The sequence below is a fragment of the Amblyomma americanum genome, chromosome 2 (assembly GCF_052857255.1).
Source record: "Amblyomma americanum isolate KBUSLIRL-KWMA chromosome 2, ASM5285725v1, whole genome shotgun sequence".
Classification (NCBI taxonomy): domain Eukaryota; kingdom Metazoa; phylum Arthropoda; class Arachnida; order Ixodida; family Ixodidae; genus Amblyomma; species Amblyomma americanum.
Window position 1 is genome coordinate 126,335,459 of NC_135498.1, and position 19,247 is coordinate 126,354,705.

General features: G+C 45.4%; 1 protein-coding gene across 2 annotated transcripts in view; it reads left to right on the forward strand.

Moving 5' to 3' along the window:
- The window catches only part of LOC144119071 (uncharacterized), a 29,189-nt gene extending 10,538 nt beyond the window's left edge, over nucleotides 1-18,651 (forward strand). The window contains exons 2-6 of one of the 2 annotated variants that reach the window (XM_077651796.1): nucleotides 2,154-2,346; nucleotides 6,994-7,096; nucleotides 8,406-8,587; nucleotides 11,296-11,449; nucleotides 18,554-18,651. In XM_077651796.1, coding sequence (XP_077507922.1) covers nucleotides 2,154-2,346; nucleotides 6,994-7,096; nucleotides 8,406-8,587; nucleotides 11,296-11,421 — 604 coding nt within the window. In that variant the 3' untranslated portion in view covers nucleotides 11,422-11,449; nucleotides 18,554-18,651. The remainder of the gene's footprint in view (nucleotides 1-2,153; nucleotides 2,347-6,993; nucleotides 7,097-8,405; nucleotides 8,588-11,295; nucleotides 11,450-18,553) is intronic. The other variant, XM_077651797.1, reaches the window with a different exon arrangement.
- The last annotated feature ends 596 nt before the right edge of the window (nucleotides 18,652-19,247 follow it).

Genomic DNA, 19,247 nt, shown 5'->3' on the forward strand with positions numbered 1-19,247 from the left:
ATGATTACAGCGCAGTAGCAACAAGGACAAGAAAGACAGGCCTAAACAAAGGCACAGTTTTTTTACATGCAACAATCTTATTAAACAGAAAGTCTCTTGCGTGACCAAGGCGACGCAACAAAACGTCAATACCTTCCGAGACGCACTTTTTGGCCTAAGTTGTAGGGGCCAGCCTTGATATTTGTTTCCCCATCGCGAGCTGCTCAGTGGCGTTCTTTCTTGGCTCCGCGGCAAATTTTGGACAATGGTTGAGGAGGTGCTGCACTTTTGCTAGCAACTGCACATCATCAGCAGTGTGCACTGCATTCTTCTAAGGCGTCGCCTTTGATGGAAGGCCTTGCCGCAGCTTTCGTATTATCTCTTATCACAGGAGCTCGGTGGCTCTGTCGATGGAGCGGGATAATTCTTGCCAGCGCCACTCACAGCTGTGAGAGCAGTTGAGAAGTAGGCGAAGGTGATCCTTGTACTGGCGTGATTGCTGTTGCCACTCGGGTCGCAGGAGCTTGCAGATACGGGTGACCACGACCTACAGACGGTACTAATCCGTCACAGAACATAAGGACATGGGAAGGTAGCAGCTTGCGACGACTGCCATACGCTTTGGATCTCCGCAGCCCAACCGCTATGTAGGGCACGAGATGCCGCGGATGACAAGGAAAAGGAGGGCCAGCAGAACTAGAAATGAACTTACTTAATACATAGTGCCTGCCTTGTTGGTTCATCATACTCAGGACTACAGCGCAGTAGCAACACGGACAAGAAAGACTGACGCTAACACAGGCGCGGTTCTTTTTGGTTCTCGTTTTCCTGTTATGGTTTTCTGGATCAATCAGAGCTCTTTCGATGGCCTCTTGATCGCTTTTAGAGTAAAGTGTTCTTTAGTTTACCAGTGATGTCCTCCTCATAAGGAAGGTACTGAAAGGTGGCACATGTATAAGGTTTATGCTGCATGCAGCGTAAGCCGAAATAAAACGGTTTTCTCGTCAAGACAAATGCATGTTAAAATCTGCGAACCGCAATTGCCGCATCGACTTTTTTCTAGAGTAAATGGCAGGCGAGGGTAGCGGTAATATACTAAGAAGAAAAATGCACGTTGTGAAAGCCGCACCTGCTGCATGCATTTTCGCCAATTATTCACCATTTCGACTGTGCGTAAGGCCAGGTGCACCATGCATTAAAAAAAAGGGATTCGTTACGCCGTGGCATGAAAAGCAGAAATGAGCGGATAAAAATGTACTTAGCTTCCCGAGTGCAATCCACTTGTTATTGAAATCTCTAGATATTTTGCCTTCACTTGACCACCAAGAGAGCAGCAACTCAGAGTTCTGCAATAGAGTTCAGATCTGGGCCAGTTGGTACACAGTTAGGTGAAAAAACAGTCAAAAGCAGACGAGGAAAAAGAGGAATGCCCACACCTACAACTGAACTGATGAAGATAATGAATTTTTATGGCGCAAGGGCTGCTTTGGCCAAAGAGTGCCATGGCACAAGGTAGCTTTCATTGCACAAGGTAGGGCGAAAGACTCACTTTCCAAGCATTTCACCCCTTTAAGCCGAGCACCAAGTAGGGGAAAACTTGTACCCACCATTTTGTCACCGGTGGGTACCCGGCGGCACTGGGGATCGAAACCCGCACCGCCCGCATGCGAGGCGGGTGCTCAAGCCACTAGGCCACCGCAGCGGTACGACTGAACTAGCAACTGTGCTTTATTGAACGAGGCGCTTTCCAAGTATGGCTCACTGGACATGCGCAGCAAATCGAATTTCTTCACCGGACAATGACATCAAATAGACAAAGAGCAGAACTATCACTCGTGCGATATGTTTGAGTTAGCTGAGACTAATGACGGTGCCTTTCTACATAAATTTCTAAAACAAACCCCGAAGATTACTTTAACCCTGCATTTGGCATGGTGAGTCATCACGTAGCGAATGGAGGTATAACTTCGTATACGAAGCTTAAACCAGTCAGCATGGAAAATGAAAACATCGAAGTGAAAGCAAGAGTTCATTTTGAGGCACACATAGGTGAAATGTAACTAAGAGCGAAGAGGAAAACCAGGTGGCGTTGCCTTATTTTTATACTCGCACTAAACATACGCAATGCGGGTTTCATGTGCATACCATGGTGAAAACCATGACTCCAACCGCAGTGCCGCAAGCAGCAGCGATGGCCGCCCTTCGATGTCCGTTGGGCTCCTGGAAGAGGACGCCCGAGTGCTCAGCGTCGTTGGGGACGAGGTGTCGCTCGAAGTGTTCCAGGGTCACGTGGTCCAGAAGCGGCGCGAACACGTCCACTCTGGCTGCAGCTCACCGGCACTGTCGCCTGCCTCCCCCACGAATGCTGTAAGGATTACTTAATGCATGACTGCTACGCGATATGCTTTTATTTCGATAAACGGTGGACTTACTTGAAACTTTCATCAGTGATGCCAACTTCAGGAACATAATCTCTCTCTCTCTTGCTCCTTAGAAACCTGCACCTTGATGCCGCACTAAAGTAAACCTCAATGCGTTATTAAGGCTTGCATTCTAGAGAGAAATACCTGAAGGCTCTGAAGCCCTATTCCTGCATTTTCCCAGTCTGTTATGAGCTCCATTTCAGACCGAGGCATCTAATGCACTACAGTTTTGCATTTCGGCACTGGTATATTTTTCTACCTGGTTTCATAGTCATTTCCATTCATTCACGTGAACCTAATCTCAGAGTTAGCGAAGAAACTGGGCGGAAGCACAAAATGCGTGATATACGTTTTATCACAGAATGATGCAAGCACGTTCCCCTGTGACACCATGCAGTTTCTAGTAAAATCCGCGGTGGCTGATCGGTTATGGTGCTCGGCTGCTGACGCGAAAGAGGAGGGTTCGATCCCGGCCGCAGTGGTCGCAATCTGATGGATGCGAAATGCTAGAGGCCCGCGTGCGGTGCGATATCAATTCATGTTAAGGAATCGCAGGTAGTCAAAATTATCCGGAGTCCTCCACTACGAACCTTCATAGCCTCAATCGCTTAAGCGCTATAACGTTGTGCTGTAACGGGTATGTTATAGCACAAGAGCGGTACTGGGATCTTAAACAGGGGATATCCATCTATTTATATGTAAAAGCATTACAGGGCTTATCAGCTACGAAACCTGAAGTTGTCACGCGTTGACCAGCAGTGGTGGTATCAAAAATCCCAGATGACGTCAGCGCGGTATCAAATGGAAATAAAATTTCTTCTAAAAGTAAGGCGAATCGAACCCAGGATATTCAACTTGCGAGGCGATCACACAAGCCAAAGATCACAAATCCGCGTTGGTTCTTGGCAACAAATGTTAGCCTAGTATATGCGTTGCCTTACGACTGTATGCTAATGAGCGGTAATTAGAAAGAATGAGAAAAATTATAAACAAAGTAATGGAATGAAAAAATTGACTACTTTCGCAACGAAGCCACGGAAGCCGTCTAAACTGCCCTTCATAATTTTCTTTGCAAGTTTTTCCCTCTTGATCCTCGTTCCCAGCAAAAGCCGCCTATCTTCCCGTCAGATTTGCATCAAAATGTGTAACATTTTCACTAACTTGGATAAACTTGTAATGTTCATAATGAAAAGAACTTGTATATTACCGGCTGTATGTTGGTGGTGGCGTGATCTGGCCTCAGAAATCCGAGAAGGAAAAGTACCGACGTCATGGATAGAGTATTACAACAAACGGCGTGCGGTGACGATAGCTCTACCTTTTCTTTGGTCTTTTCTAACTTGGAACCGCTGATTTGAGAGAAAGTTGCCTCCTTTTCTCACAAAGCGGTATTCAGTCAATATAGGCCAACCTAAATATCTCCTCAATGCAACGTGAAGACCCAATCGCACCTCATATCAGCGACCATTATGACCCGCAGCGCTCAAGAGGCGACAAAATCAAAGTAAATACTATTAATGGGCGCCTGCGACGTAAGTCAAGCATGCGATTTTCATTCTTCAAAACGCAATGTAAGGGACATTATGATGCCTGAAGGTCCCATGAGATCAACGAAACCGTAATATTTAAAAGTTAATTATCTTCAGAAATGCCCGTTTCAAGCTGATGGTGTTCCAACGCCGCGGCGATAATCGGCAGTGGAAATGAGCTGGCATAGAGACTGGGAGTTGCGTTTGCAATTGGTTTGGTGTCCAGTTTGAGCCTACCTGGTTCCTTCGCACTCACGATAGAGATAGAAAATATTAGGTCTTTGAGTGTTGTTATATTTTGGTACGCCCAGAAAATCTGAAAAGGAGAAGTGAAAGCTAAGTAAAACTAATAAGAATAACGTTGGGTATACGACACTTCCGAATTCGATTGAACCCTTAGTGGAGGGGACAGCTGTGCAAATAACACCAAGGAGAGAGGGAAAAAATGAAAAGCCGTCGATATCGGGAGCCTCCATGCAGGCCCACTTGTTCGACATACCTTGCCCAGAAGTGTGAAGAAAAACGCCGGACAGTAGAAAGGAGGCGAAGCTGGGAGGGGGGACCGGTGTTGGCTTTTCAGTCATATACCAAAAATAGCGAGTTGACGGGCTAGATGTTTCTGCATGGTGAAAATATTGCTCAAGGCATAACGATACAGGACGGAAACAGTGAAAGACACAGAAAAGCCCGTGAGTGTCTCTCGCTGTTTCCGTCTTTTCGTCGTTGTGCCTTGCGCTGTATTTTCAGCTATTAACAAAGAAACATTGGGGAGCTTCCCTTGTTGAGTTCGTCACCCCTTCCCTGTGTACGGAGTATACAAGTATTGACAACACCGTCAAAATGCGTGGCTATGGAATGCCCCGGCAAGGCAACGATTGCATGCAAGCTTCCGCTGCATTTGTGCAAGGCGCGGTTCCGATTGGTAGCACCGATTCTCAGCATTGTTGAGTGAACTGGGCGAGTGAAATGCGCTTTTATCTGATATTGTTATTTTGATTTTTGTAATCGTAATGACGTTCGTTTGCCAGCTCTGATTTCAGTATATGCGCTTTGCATTGGTTATGCGAGCTCACAAAGAATCCAATTAATTAGATTAATGGGAACAGAGGAATACATCGCCATGCCTCTATTTAGTGGTTTGAGTTGCGCGACAAATTTGCAGCATGAGTTTAGATACCTGCTTTCATCGTTAAAATAACTTAAGTATGGTGCAGGTCAAGTACGCTTCCTTATTGTAGCAACCTGCCTTTAAGCTGGGACAGCCGCTGCCATCACAACGATGTAAATTTCTGACCCCATAACATGTGCATTTCCTTCCAGCGAACTTTGTGCACAGCCAGTAGTAAGTAAATACCGGAGCGTGTGTAACTAGGGCAGTTTCATTGTTCAGTTTTTTGTTAGGAAAACAAAATGCTTCCATCGCAGCAGCAGCGCACACAAACGGGCTTTATCAAGTCCAACGGTAAAGTTATTAAAAGGAGCTTGCCAGTGCCTATTCTTTGCTCGAAAACTGCAGTCAGCAATGACAACCTTCCCTTTGTAGTCGTGCATCCAAGCCTAGAGCGCTCTCAGCGGATCTGCTACTAGGCACTTACAATTTAGCGTACGCTGCAAGTGTGGATGCACAATACTCCCATGTGTGACTTTTTTATTGTGCTTATTGTAGTGCCTCTTAAAGAACATACGTTGGCGATGTCGCGGTCTCTAGAGAGATAAGCCGATGCGCTCCAGAGCTGGGCTGAAGAAGTGTTTATGCAACTAGTGATGACAACTGTGACTGCATAACGAGCCATCCTTCTCTTAAAGCAAGATTACTATCAAATAAAGCAAGAAGTGACAGCTTACGAAAAGTGAAACAGTGCTTCGCCACTTGGCATTGCTATGACGACAGCGTACATCACATATGCTTAGGCTTAACTGCTTGAAAATGTTCCGATTATGTATAAAACAACAACGAAAACTCTCAATTATGCCTGGACATATAGGTCAGAGGCTGATAAAAAAAGACGATCGTCACTTCTGAGGAGCTATTGGGCCAAGGAATGCAACGGCGAAGTCGTATTTGGTCCGAAATAAGCTCGCAAGGTTCCGGCAGATTGTAAATACAACCAGCAACGTATCGTAACTGCATGAATTCTTTCATTTCCATCACATGTATTCGCTCCAGACCCGGTGAGATACGCAGTGTTCTGCGCATGTACATTCGTTTGCGCAGCCTTACTGCAAAGCCTAAGTAAAGTTGTCTAGTGCTATAAAACGGGGCGTGCTCTCGTTGATATAGAGCTGTATTCGGCGCACACATAAGAGCACACTGTATCTTTCGTTTTACCAGTGAACATTCGTTATGTTCTTCGAAACTTTAACACAAAATCCAGCGCTGCACTTGTCTTGATGCCGCCCCACATGAGTTCATAGGTAGCAAAAAAAACAAAACAAAAACGATCGAACCAGATAAGACGGAGCCTAGCGAAAAGGGCTGAAATGAAGTTGAGAAGAAAGCAGCGCGCTCTGGCAAGAAAATTGTGGCTTTAACGTTAAGGGACAAGAAAAGAGCAGACTTGGCCAGGGAACAAAGAGGAGTTTATGACATCCTAGCTGAGATCAAGAAGACGGGCATGCGCAGGGAACGAAGTACGAAGAGAAGGCAGCTGATGGTCATTAAGGCTAGCTGAGTGGATTCCAGAAAGGAAACTAACAAGGGGCAGCAGAATGAATTTGAGCAGATTAGATTACGAAGTATTTTGGGATGAGGTGGTCGCATCTAGCGCAGAAGAGGTTTAAGGGAAGTCATTGCGATAAGCCTTTGTCCTTCAGTGGGCGTAGGTAGGCTAATAATGAGCTTGACAGCGCGATACGCGATCAGCCTCAGAACGTTTACAAAACAACGCTCCATGCGATGGTGGTTCGTGGCAAGCGCTAAATTTATTCGCAGTATGCTTTGCCGAACACAAGCACCCCGTGAATATTTTACATATAAGATTAGGTCCAAGTGTGGCAGATCAGGATGTTGTTCAGTGCGTTGCCTTGGGACAAATAGGACTCAGATGCATGCGCATTTTCAGCCTACTGACAAGTCACCATTGCAGCACCGAGCTTCGGACGCGGCTCTACAGCAATGCGGCAGCCCTTCGGCAGAAAAAGCGCCATCTGCGACTTCGGAATCCGGTTTGTGCAGACGTTTTTTTCACTGGGTTCATGAAGTGCTTTGTTTTGCACCGATGAAGGCCGCGTTTTAAGTCTTGCGTATGCGTGTTCGCGATAGAAATGTTAATGACCGCGTTTCTAAATAGAAAAATCTCACCGAAATAAAACGCTGCACGACCCCTCAATGCCGGAATGGTTTCCTGCCAGCATAGCAGTTTTGTAATTAAACGCTCTACACAAAAGCCGGCTGCATGTGGAAAAGTGGGTAGGCGGTGTGCACATGTCGCCCGGTAGAACCCTGCCTTCGTCCCTGAACAGCCTGAACCCTGGACGTGGGGCCGGCGCGAAGTAAAAATAAGGGAAATGTTTCGTTTTGTGGCACGAAGGTGATGCATGCATGTCGTGAAAATTATGGAAAAGGGCGGGACTAGTATCTACAGTGCAAAGTAGAAACTGAAAATATTTGCATTTGCAATGAAACTGGGTTTGTACAAACAACATATAGCACTCGTTCTGCTTGGACCTTGTACGTACGTTCTAGATCAAGATCATGTTTAAACGCCGCGATTAAAGAGCATGAAAGGAAGCCGACACGCACCACTCGCTCGCGATAGACACCACTGGCGTTGAAACTGGCGGGGCTGATCGTTAAGCGCGAAATGCAAAAAAACCCAAAAAGATTGAGACATTGCTTTCCCGATGTTTATTAAGGAAATAAAAAATTTGCATAAAGTTTGTGTACTTTTGAGCGTCATTTCTATTCGTTGGGGCTCATTTTCCTCTTCGCTGACTTGTGTGCCTGGGGTGGCTCGTGGTCATATTTTCTCGGGTTGTTTAATGATACAAGCTAAATCACTTGACCAACATTACTTTTGTTTACAAGTACGTTTGTAACCGATTGAAATGCGTCTAAACCAGCCTCCAAGGCCTCCTTCCGCCGTCATGTGCACACCGTTGCAGAAGCACTCGAACCATAGAAAAAAACGGGTAGCAAATCTTCCACACAGGTATTGTTTGTTCTTTTTATTTCGTCTGAAAAGTGCTCGATCTTCGATATTTTTTATTTTGCTACTACACTTTGTTTTAAAATTACCGGCTTTTTATTCCAAAGTAATGAAGAAAATACTAATTTAAAGCTAACCTGACAAATCATTACTCACGATGCTTGAAACAGCTTGTCTATGGTGGCACCCTGCATAACCTAATATATCTGAAATACTCGTTTTATTTAAGAGTTTTCTTCCGGAATGAAGAGAAGAGGAATGATAAACTCATAAACGAACTCGTTCATGAAAGCAAAACTTAACAGAATAAGGGCACTCTGATGCAGACCGCCAGGAGAAGCCTTACTCGTCAACACAGAAGAGTATAAGTTTGACCTCGTTAGGGCAGTCGTCGGACAGATCTTGCGAGCAGCTCGCTGACAACCAAGGAGGCATCGCGGATCTTAAAGGGGAGGAGGAGGTGTCTGATGACCAGTTCCGCTCCCAGGTGCTCCGACATCTTCAGCAGGTAAGCACCGCACGAAGATGCGTTTAGCATCTATGAGGCTCCTTTCACGCTATAAACGCACGACGTACTACAGTTCAAGCTCGGTGTTCCTCGATTTTGTCCAGAAATTTTATGGCTCTTTATTGCACTGCCAGAAGTAACTTGAATGCCATCAACGCCAATGACTGTTATCCCGCAATGCCACTGCATTGCATGACATGTTGTAGCGACTGCTTTAGAGGCACACGCAGTGTTTTGTGCTCTTTCCTTAAAGTGCATCCTGAGAGCTGCAGAAGAAAGTTTCTTCCGTCCTGATTAAATGAAGATTGGAGTTTTATGTCAGTACCCGGTTCCGGTCTTTTCCGGCGGGGTTTAGTAACACGACAGAATGCAGGCGCCGTGTTCTCGCGTTCGCGCAGTACATCTGGTTACTTCTTAATGCATTACTTGTCCCATTACGACAAAAGCCAGCGGCGTGTGCGCGTGTAGTCGCAGATGGGAGAGAAAATCCCAGTGGCGGCAAAAGAACCAGGGCGACGTCATGAGGTGGCCGCATGACGCACACAGTAAGCCCAGCACCGCCACTTCAGACACCCTTATACATGTAGTTTGTCTATTTAAACTCGCCACCGGCCGACCTCACTTTGCGCCAGTTTTCACGACATTCGTACCGAAATTGGGACGTAACCGTTTGTCCTAAAGCGTTCCGAGTGGTGTCGTAAGATTTTTCGTTGCATACAGCTGCCATGTGCTAGTCAATTTGGAGGCTAGCTTGCTGCAGGGATTCAAACCGACGACATATGTAACTTCAACTGCATGCCTTCCCAGAGTTTCTTATCAAAATAGGGGTGCAACTATTCGTCGTACAGTGTTCCGCCGGGCGGTGTCATATACGCGCGCGCACGTGTGTGTGTTTGTGTGTGTTTGTGTGTGCGGACTGGTGCGCAACCAATACGCAAGCACATATTGATGGTAATAGATTTTTATGGCGCAAGAGTATCTGTGGACAAAGATGGCCATGACACAAGGTGGTATTTTTCTTCTAATCTAGGTGGCGTCAAGGACCCATTTCCCAAGCATTTCACCCTAAAGAAGCAGAGCACCAGGCCGTGGGAAAGAGTTTACCCATATTATATCACCGGCCGGGGTGGGCACCCGGCGACATTGGGGATCGAACCACACACCTCCCGTACGCGAGGCGGAAGCTCAAAGCACTAGGCTACCGCTCCGGTGTGGTTCGGATTTCGAGCAGCGTCGCCATCGTGTTGTGAAGTGCCGTGGCATTATGGGGCAACGATCACCGGCGGCGATGGCATTCAACTTCAAAATTTTTCTCGCCTAAAATAAATATTGCCAATTCAAAAATCGCTATTCGTAACTGTTATCATATTAGATATTTAAGCAGACATTTTGTATTGTTACTTGCAACAACATAGTGTGAAATTTATTACTGAATATGCGTACAATCATTTTTTGAAGGTTCAGAATTTTTTGCTAATTTATTCCGTTCTCTCTGAGTTTGAACACTTTTACGAGCATTACGTGTGTGCCAGGCAGCCGATGAAGGTTGATAAGTTGCTGATGAACGTCGTATTGATTTTCTGAAAAAAGGCCTAGAAATGGCTTATGTTGGATAAAGTAAAGAACAAAAACTGTGTGAAAGGCTTCCTGGTGGCAGTTTATTCTTGACTAATACTCAAGAAAAACGCTTCCGCTTAACTGAGGAATAATTTTGAGCGTTGTGAATGGAGTAAAAATTTTTGTAATATTTTTAACGACACCTCCTTTGCACTCACTGAATTCATTGTGTATAGATTGGAAATAGATATTGTGGTCCTAAAATGAAATTATGACCTGTTTTCGCAAGGTGGTTTTATATGAGGGGAAGGATGTTGATGACGTAATGTTATTGTCTAGAAACTTCGAAGGGCTGTCACATAACCAGAATTCTTTGCCCCTAATATTGGGGTGAGAATATGTTCCACCTAGCTATACAGAGTCATAAATATTCTGGAAGAAATCGCTGAGGGCCGAGTGCGAAATCTGGTGCGTTTGCTTGGAATGACCTATATATGAATTTTTTTACGCGAGAAATTGTACGCTGACGTACGGAAATAGGAAAGGCCTAAAGGGCGGAAGTATATTTTTCGATCGATGGACTCTTTGATGCTGGGATAAGAAAGCGAGCTGCGGAACTGTGGACGTTATTTTCTTCTGTTATTAGCACGCCTACACTTGGTGCACACTAAATGGTAACGAGATTCCGAACGAATTTTTTAATTTCCTCGTTTTTCAGCTTCGTGCAGTAATGGAGAATACACGCGAGTGATACACATTTTTAAAACGGTACCCAGATGCTTTTACCATACGAGTTATTCAACGTCATTTTGAGTTCGCTTATCGTAGCGGAAGCAGACAAGGCCGTCTTTATTTGCTGTGAAATGAAAGCTCAAGCGCTTTTCGTAGCAGCAATAAAGAGTAAAACGAAACTAAGATGTCCCTATTGAAAAGGCTTCAGAAGTACAGTTGGGCGAGTTGCTTCAGTATTTTCGAAGAAAGCGCGCCAAAATTGTTTTGCAGAGATTGGCGCACACAACATCGCACTAACGAGAAACTGTTTATTGCGTGCGCGTAATTCGTTGCGGTCGGCAAGCCATAAACATGCGTAAAGCTGTATTGTCTTAGAGTGGCTTCTCCACTTTATTTATTTTCCTTTTATGCTTTGACAGGTGGAGGCCACAGCTCAGCAACTGCAGGCTGTGTCCGACCGTCAGGCCCAAGTTGTGAATGGGCTGACAACTACGCTGCAGCGTGTTTTACGTCTTTTGGCGGACAGGCTTCGTCCACTGTCGTAAAGACTGATGCAATGACGACAAGGGAAAGGTAAGGACTGGGCTGCAGTTCACGGGACATCGTCGACCAACCAAAGCGGAGGCAAACAGACGTCTTGTTTGCTATGTGCATGTTTTTAAAACTCATTTCTGCCAGGTGAATCTGCGGAAAATTTTGTGTTAGATGTGCTTGATTTGCTTTTTGGTTAAGGAATGTCTTTAAAAGCGCCGAATATGTAGCTTAGTTTTCTTGCTTCTTAGCCGGGGCGTAATTCTCTTAGCGAGAATAGACTTAGTGCCGGATGTGACCAGGCAGGCGTGTGTAAACGCATGTGAGAAGATTAGTACAGTCGTCCATACACCTGTCTAGAGCGCTCAAATGGTGCACCCGGAAGTACACTTCCCTCATTACGAGTTACATAGTACTGAAAAGGATACCTTATTGTACATGCTGATTGCCATGAATCGTGTCTAGGTGCCCATGCCTTTAAAAGGGATGTGGGGAATAGCAGGCAGCGGCAATCGCCATAAATTCACACGCGCTCTAGACAAGTTTGTAGATGACTGTGCAGACTTCCACACAGTTGTCTAGAACGTTCAAACGGGGCGCTCGATTGTACGTCTGCAGTATTCCTCATTACCTCCGGGGCTGGAAATCCGATTGTTCATGAATGACATGGCGGTTTTTCTTGAGCCCCGGGCCGTTCTTAAGCTCACTGTGGAAACTTCAAGCGCTAGCAAACAAGGATACAAAGGGGGGGGGGGGGGGGGGCAGACACAGCTTCCTTACAGTACTGGAAATAAATTCAACAGGGCAGAAAATTGAGCAAAATGCTGAACGTTCATTGTGCAAAATTCAAGCCGTAGCAAACAGAGGCACAAAGGGAGGACACAGCGCTCGCTCACTTTTCTAGAATTTGATTGCAACAGGGCGCTTGTGTCGTAGCCTGCTAGCGCTTGAATTTTGCACAGTGAACGTTAAACAACTTCCTCAGTTTTCAAGTTGCTCGTAAATGACACCGGATACAATCCGGGGCGGTCCTCAGCGCTGTAGACAAATATTCTAACTTTTTAAAGCGAGGGCATTACTTGCCTAGCAGGAGCGAGAAAACTCGGCTCCGAGATACGTGCCGTAAAAATCAAAGGACGCTAGGTGACGTGGCACCGCTGCCAAAGCAACGCATCACGTGACTTCGCCGTCGCTGCGCCAGGGCTCCATAACCGCGGAGCGGCAGCTGCCTGACGACGGGACGTAGCCGAGACTCAGCTGGGCAAAAAAAAATAATTGCGGTTTAACTTCTGCTGTACCTGGTTAGAGAGTGAATGCTGCGGTGTATCGGGCAAGTAGAGAGAAAGAGAGACAACTTTATTGCCACAGGTGTCGGGAATGAGGGCAGGTGGGTCCTCTGTGGCCCCCAGGGGGGGGGGGGGGGGAGGCAACGTCCCGGGCCCACGAAATCAGTGCAAGTTTAGTGGTCTTGTCTGGCTGCGGGAGGATTTGGTCCCAGCTTTCCGCGGAGGGAGTTGTCAGGAGGGCCTGTGTTGACAGGGTTATTTTCGCATCCCCAGAGAATGTGAGCCAGAGTGGCTGGATATCCGTGGTTGCAATTTGGGCGTGTAAGGTCATGTTCCCCGTTGGTGATTATTGACGACCTAGAGTGGACGCCGCTTGGCATCTGTAACGTTGATTACGTTACGCACACTGGATAGACAGGCCGCCCACCCTGTCACCCTTCAGGTGGCAGTTAAATTGAGGGTTGACCGCGAAAGGTTGGTCACCCAATGAAAGCTGCGGCCTATTGCTGCAGTGCCGCATGTCAGCCACAACGCTGTCAGCGCTAATGCATTCAGGCCACATCTCTCTCTCACCACCGCTACATCTATCAAAGCACGAATGAGGCCTCCTTATATCCAGGGAGCCAGTTATGCTCCCTTCTTTTCCTCAAAATAATCACAGTCTGGAACATTGTCAACGCCAACGCCAATGAACACAATGAACGTCGACAGCTTTCGCTTTGTATATCCTGGGTTTGCTGAGCAAACCGACAGCCAAATTTCTTACTAGAGATCTATCCGTTTTTGCTGCCACGACAGTTTGAGGCGCTTCAAGAATCAGTTGTAAAAACTAACGTAGGTTGTACCCAGCAGTCATACTAAGTCTGCAAGACTCGAGACCTCGCTTATGGTCACCGCCTGCCGGCTTTTAAGCATCGCGACCTGGCCAGTATGAAATTCCTGGTCGGATTTTAATGAGGAGCTGGTAGCATGACTATAACGCTGACCCAAACTGTCGTTTGGGCAAAAGGGGAAGGAATGGAGGCGATAAATTTACACTTGGGCATTTAAAGGTGGGAATCAGCACGTGTGCATCATTTGTCCTCCTCTCACTCGAGCAGCACATTGCCGCCTTAAAAAGAAACTGACCGCATTTTTGTGTCTGGTCAGACTCCAATGATCAGGACTGTTATGAAATTTGACAAGACATATACCTGCTCCGCATGCCTGCAAGATAAGGCACTGCTGTACTTAAAGGTGTGAGATATTCACGCTAGTACTGCCTCCTCACTGGTGGCCATTTCGTCGTGGACGAGCCCAGATGTTGTGTTGAAAATCTGTATATTACTGTGAATATCTGTCCCGATATTGCAAATTTTGATCATATTTTGTGGCAACACATTTAAGGGCGTAGGACGAAAGATAATCTGTTGTTTAACGGCTAGGCTTAGTGCGCTCATAAAGACAGTTGCTTTGGCAAGGAATATGCATGGAACAGTCCTTTTCAACGCATAGAAATATCATGTTGCTATTGCTGCACTTAATTTCAGGACCTCCAGAGTGCAGTGTTCGTTCAGAGGACAACTATTAACTGTAAGAGACTTGCTTGTCATAATACAGTTATAGAATTGGAAGTACTGATAACGCGATAAGTGTCATACTGCCGCTACCCTCTACCTACGCACTATTGGTCGCAATCATGAGCCACGGAAGGAAGCATAAAATTTTACTTCTTGAAATATGAAATCGCAGTGATGTTTTAGTTGGCCGGCAGTGGTGCATGTTGTAGATTGCGCTTACCATTGTCATCACTTTGCGCCTGCAGTTTTTTTCTTTGATACGGACAGTCACAGCGTGAAAAGGACAGCCCGAACGCAAGTCCCGGACATACACACGCCGATGAGTATGAACTCATGAGTTTATTCAAAAGGTCGTCAATTGATACAAACATTACGGCATGACAAACAGCAAACAACGATGGGGAGAGCATACATGAAGGTGAGCAAGCGAGATGAAACCGTTAATTTACAGGCTTTTTTATAGAGATCGGATTTATGTATATATTTATTTATTTACTTATATATTTATTTATTAATTTATTTTTATTTATTCATACTTAAAAGGCGCCATTACGGGGTAGGACATGAGGGGTGGGAGTGGAGTATGGCAATAAAGGTTACAGGGGAGTTTTCGATGGCGCTCTTGAATTTCTTGGATTTCATTTTTTGCTGAAGAAAGTGAGCGATCACTGACGCATGGATCATGGTACTTTGCAATGAGGTGAATTTTTTTATATTCCTCGTTACCTGGGATTTGCCCGTGGCCCCAATATGAAAGTTATTGTGAATCGGCTGGCAGTTTTTTTTTTTTTTTTGCTGCATACGAGACAATACTCAGCCATGTTTCCAAATACGGCTTTATTGTCCACATTCTTTTTGTACTCTTGTAGACGCACATGAACGTATCCGCACGTCTGCCCGACGTAAAAGCCATCACATGGGGGGGAGGTCAAAGAGCAAATCAATTGACTGTCGCATGGGACAGATCGCTTTTGATGAATCATGTGAAGTGCCGGCCGAGGGGCTTCCAAAGGCTGGAGTGAGTTTTCGAGCTGCAGGGCCTTTATAATAAAGATTGCAATACATATTTAGTGTGAGGGAAAACACTTATATTCATTTTTTTAAATGGCCCATAAATAGTTTAAATTTTTAGACTTCAGATGACTTAATGACCTACTTCATGATTTGGTTTTGTCATGCAGTGATTGTGAAAATTGACGACCTAGTTATCTCCTCATTTGAAAGTCGGGGCTATGTGTGTCCTGCTCTTGTGTTCTTGCTATGATAACCCTTATCGTGAACATCCATCTCGCCCGAACTTCTACTTTTCCTGTTATAAGCTACCTTGAAATCTTCGTTCTTCAGAACATCCCATTTATCAATGTGGAGCCTTTCTTGGCTTATGAGTGTGCGCAAGATCTGTGCACAGGAAACGGGTACACGTGCCCGCTCCACCCGATAATCAAACAAAACGGTAAAGGAAGAAGTAAAAATAAATTAAGAAATATTTAAGTAGAAGTAAAGAGTTTAGAAATTAAAAAATAAGGAATAAAGGGTGAAAATGAAAGAAAAATACAAAGATTCAAGAAAATAAATCAACAAAAAATTTGTGAAGTTGAAAGAAAACATGAAATTGAAAAAAGAAATTAAAAAAATGAAGAAAACAAAAAGTGAAAAATGGAGGGCGAAAGAGGGGATAGGAAAAGGCTTTCGGATTTCTGCCCATAAGCAGACTTCAATAATGCAATAATGCCTTCGGGCGGTGCAGGTCCCTGCAATAAATAAATAAATAAATAAATAAATAAATAAATAAATAAATAAATAAATAAATAAATAAGTAAATAAATAAATAAATAAATAAATAAATAAATTTTATTGTGTCGCAGAGATTTCATGCTCAACATATGCTATTTCACATGCTTTCATGCTATTTTACACGCCTTCAGAATGCACTGTTCTTATTCACTGCGCGGCGGTCGTGTCCCTCCATCGTTCTCACGCCGCCACTGCGAACCTTAGGTTTGTAGCCACGATCTGTCGTAAGGAAACATGCCGATCTTTACTCAGTGCAGCGATGGTCTCGTTGTCATATTCCTCCTGAAAGTCCCCCCCCCCCCCCACCCCCCCACCCCCGCGGCCAGGACATAGAAGTTCTGTGCGTGGCGCTGCTAAACCAATGTCAAAATTTAAAACGACGCAAGCAGCAGACGCGTCTCTATAACTGCGGCAGCACATTTCTACGAGGTCGTCATTAAGAGACAACGCGAACGCAGGAGAAGAGAGCGATCTCTTCAGCTAACTCGCAGTACAGTGCAAGAAGATCAGAACATCATCGAGGATGCAGCGTGTGTGTGTGTTCTGTCCGGGAAACAAGTACTTCTTCAAAATAAAGCGTCGTTCGCACGGAAATACGAAACCGGCGCAAGCATATCGACGTAGGTCGCTTTGATCCCTCGCACAGCCACAAGCGGTTCATAATAAACATCTAAATGCTCGAAGAGAAACAACCCTGTGATATATAAAGACATGAGACGAACGCAGCTAGAAAGCAGGAAGACAGCTGAACAAGCTTAGTTTGGAGGCCTCCGGCTTTTTATAAGTGTGCGTGGTATTCTGCGAGATGGTAATGACAAGCTTCAGAATTTTTTTCTGCAGCATCCATATGCTTTCGGTGTAGGCGATAACGTGTACACCTCGTTTGGTCGAAGAGCCGTCGCCGTCAACAAGGATTGACATGAAGGCCTCAGAAACATCACTGAAATATTCCCAGTAGGTTCGAATGAAAAAAGACATTCGCCGGCATAGGGGTTCGAACCCAGGCCTTCTACGTGCCAGACGGGCAAGCGACTCATGGTATTTGAAGTGCCTTTGGTGCAAGCCTGATAGAGGGGCACCAAGTGAACGCGTTGCGGTGTGCATGACCCTGAAGTGTGTTGGCGGTGTGTACTGATGTTATGTTTTCTTTCGTCGCAGTCGAGTCAACTTATTCCTGTTGCCTCTTTCGCATAGCATTACGTGATTTGCACTGCCTTCTTAGCGCCCTTATTAAGCTTGCTTTTGTCTCTCTGTTGCCCATTATTAACTGAACTTGAATTTTTTTTCGTCCTTTTTCTTGACCGTTGCCTAGCATTATCTGCGTGACACTGTGTTTTTTGTATGTTTAATTGCTTTTTTAAAATAATCACTCACATGTCTCTTATTTTCTGCTCTTATTTTAATCTGCACTGTTTGCTTTGTGACCCACTCCTGTATGAGCCTGTATAGGCTCACAGTATCTATAAATAAATAATAATAACAATAAATATATATGTATATGCTAATTCTGAGTCAGAAATCACACGGAAGGAAAAGGCGGTGCTATGGAGCATCATTGTACTGATACAAATGGCGTATATGTGTATGAGTAGTTAGAGGCGTAGCATGTTGGGCAATCTAACCTATACTATGATTGGTGATTGGTAATCCGTAACGTGATCGGTAATTGTGATCGTAATCGATGAGCGCTATCGGTAATTTAATTGTGTATTGGTAATCGGCTGCAAGCCAGAAATAAAAGGAATAAAAAGAGAAAAAAAAGGAGGAAAAGGCGCTATAGCGTCTGCTCTTCAGGCGGGGATTAAGCGTCTTCCTGATATCTAGGCCTAGGCAGAGCGGTAGAATGTTGCCAATGAAAACTTATGCTGCCTCTAAGGATAGCCCCCTCCCCCCCTCCATCCGTGTCGTCCTCGGCAGAAAAATCACGCTTCGCGCTATATATGATTTTTTTTTCTCGCTTCACAAGCTTGAGTTCTCTGCGTTGTTAAGCTTGCCGCCACTATTGTCGCAGATAACTTTTTTATTGAAACTTATATGTATACAGTGAGTTTAAGTGGCGTCTTTGTATACTCGTCAACGCGAAAAAGACAGACCTTCTGCAGCCCCGGAGGATCGGCAGGAACCACTTAAGGTGGTCCATAGAACCCATGCGACTTCATTTAGCCGTTGGGGTAAATGTACCTAGCAGTATAGCTAAGAATGGCAAGCTGGGCGAGTTGGTTTGACATGTTAACGGTGGTGAGCAGCGCGAAGGATAGGGACAAGGAAGACACAACAGGACAGGCGCTGACTCACAGCTGAATTTATTAGGTGAAAAGGGATGGAAGAAACAAAACACATTTTCTTCCAAGCGTACCCAGGCGAAATACAATCATACATACAAGGCGGGTCGATGCCTGTCCTGTTGTGCCTCCCTTGTCCCTGTACTTCGCGTTGTTCACCACCGTTAGCTGTATAGCTACTTCGGCGCGCTTTCATACAGTGCTTGTTGTTTCTCCTCTCTGCAGCTTTGGCCAACAACTTTGCCGCAATGCCGAAGAAGCGGTGATGATAGCCACACGTCGAGCCAAGTTCCCTCTTTTTGCTACGACTACTTAGATCACAGCAGTTGCGCAAAGTTCAAAAAATAAATCTGCATTTTTATTTTGAGCGCAAATTATTCATGACTAAGTATGGCCTAAAGTGCTGGAGCAGTCAGGGAATCCGAAGCGACGGGAAAGCATCACGGTAGCGATATATAATCTGATTATGTGCATTTTTTAGCAAGAAAGAAGAAAAAGGTGTAGGGCTTAGTCTTTTAATATCATTTGTTTATCTCTTCCGTGTGACTTTGATGCCTACATGCTCTGCAAGCAGTGTGTGTATTAGACTAATGCTTCTGGAATTCTTCTCCCTGGGCAATACGTAGTACGTGCACAGCAGGTGCAGAAGACCACACAAAAAAGCCTGCAGGAAAAAACCGTAGAATGGCTCCTTTTGCAGCGAGAGCTACACGGGGCTACCAGTCGAGCATTTCGCGGTGAATGGGAGAGGAAAATTGTGCGCATGCGCCGTTACCATGGCAACTTGAGAGGAGCAAGGTGCGGCATGCGCTTCGCCGTCGCCACGGCCGCACGCCCGCTCTACCATCGGAGCCGAGCATGACGTCACGTCGATGAGCAGTTGTGCGTATGCGCCGATACCGTGGTAACCAGAGAGGCT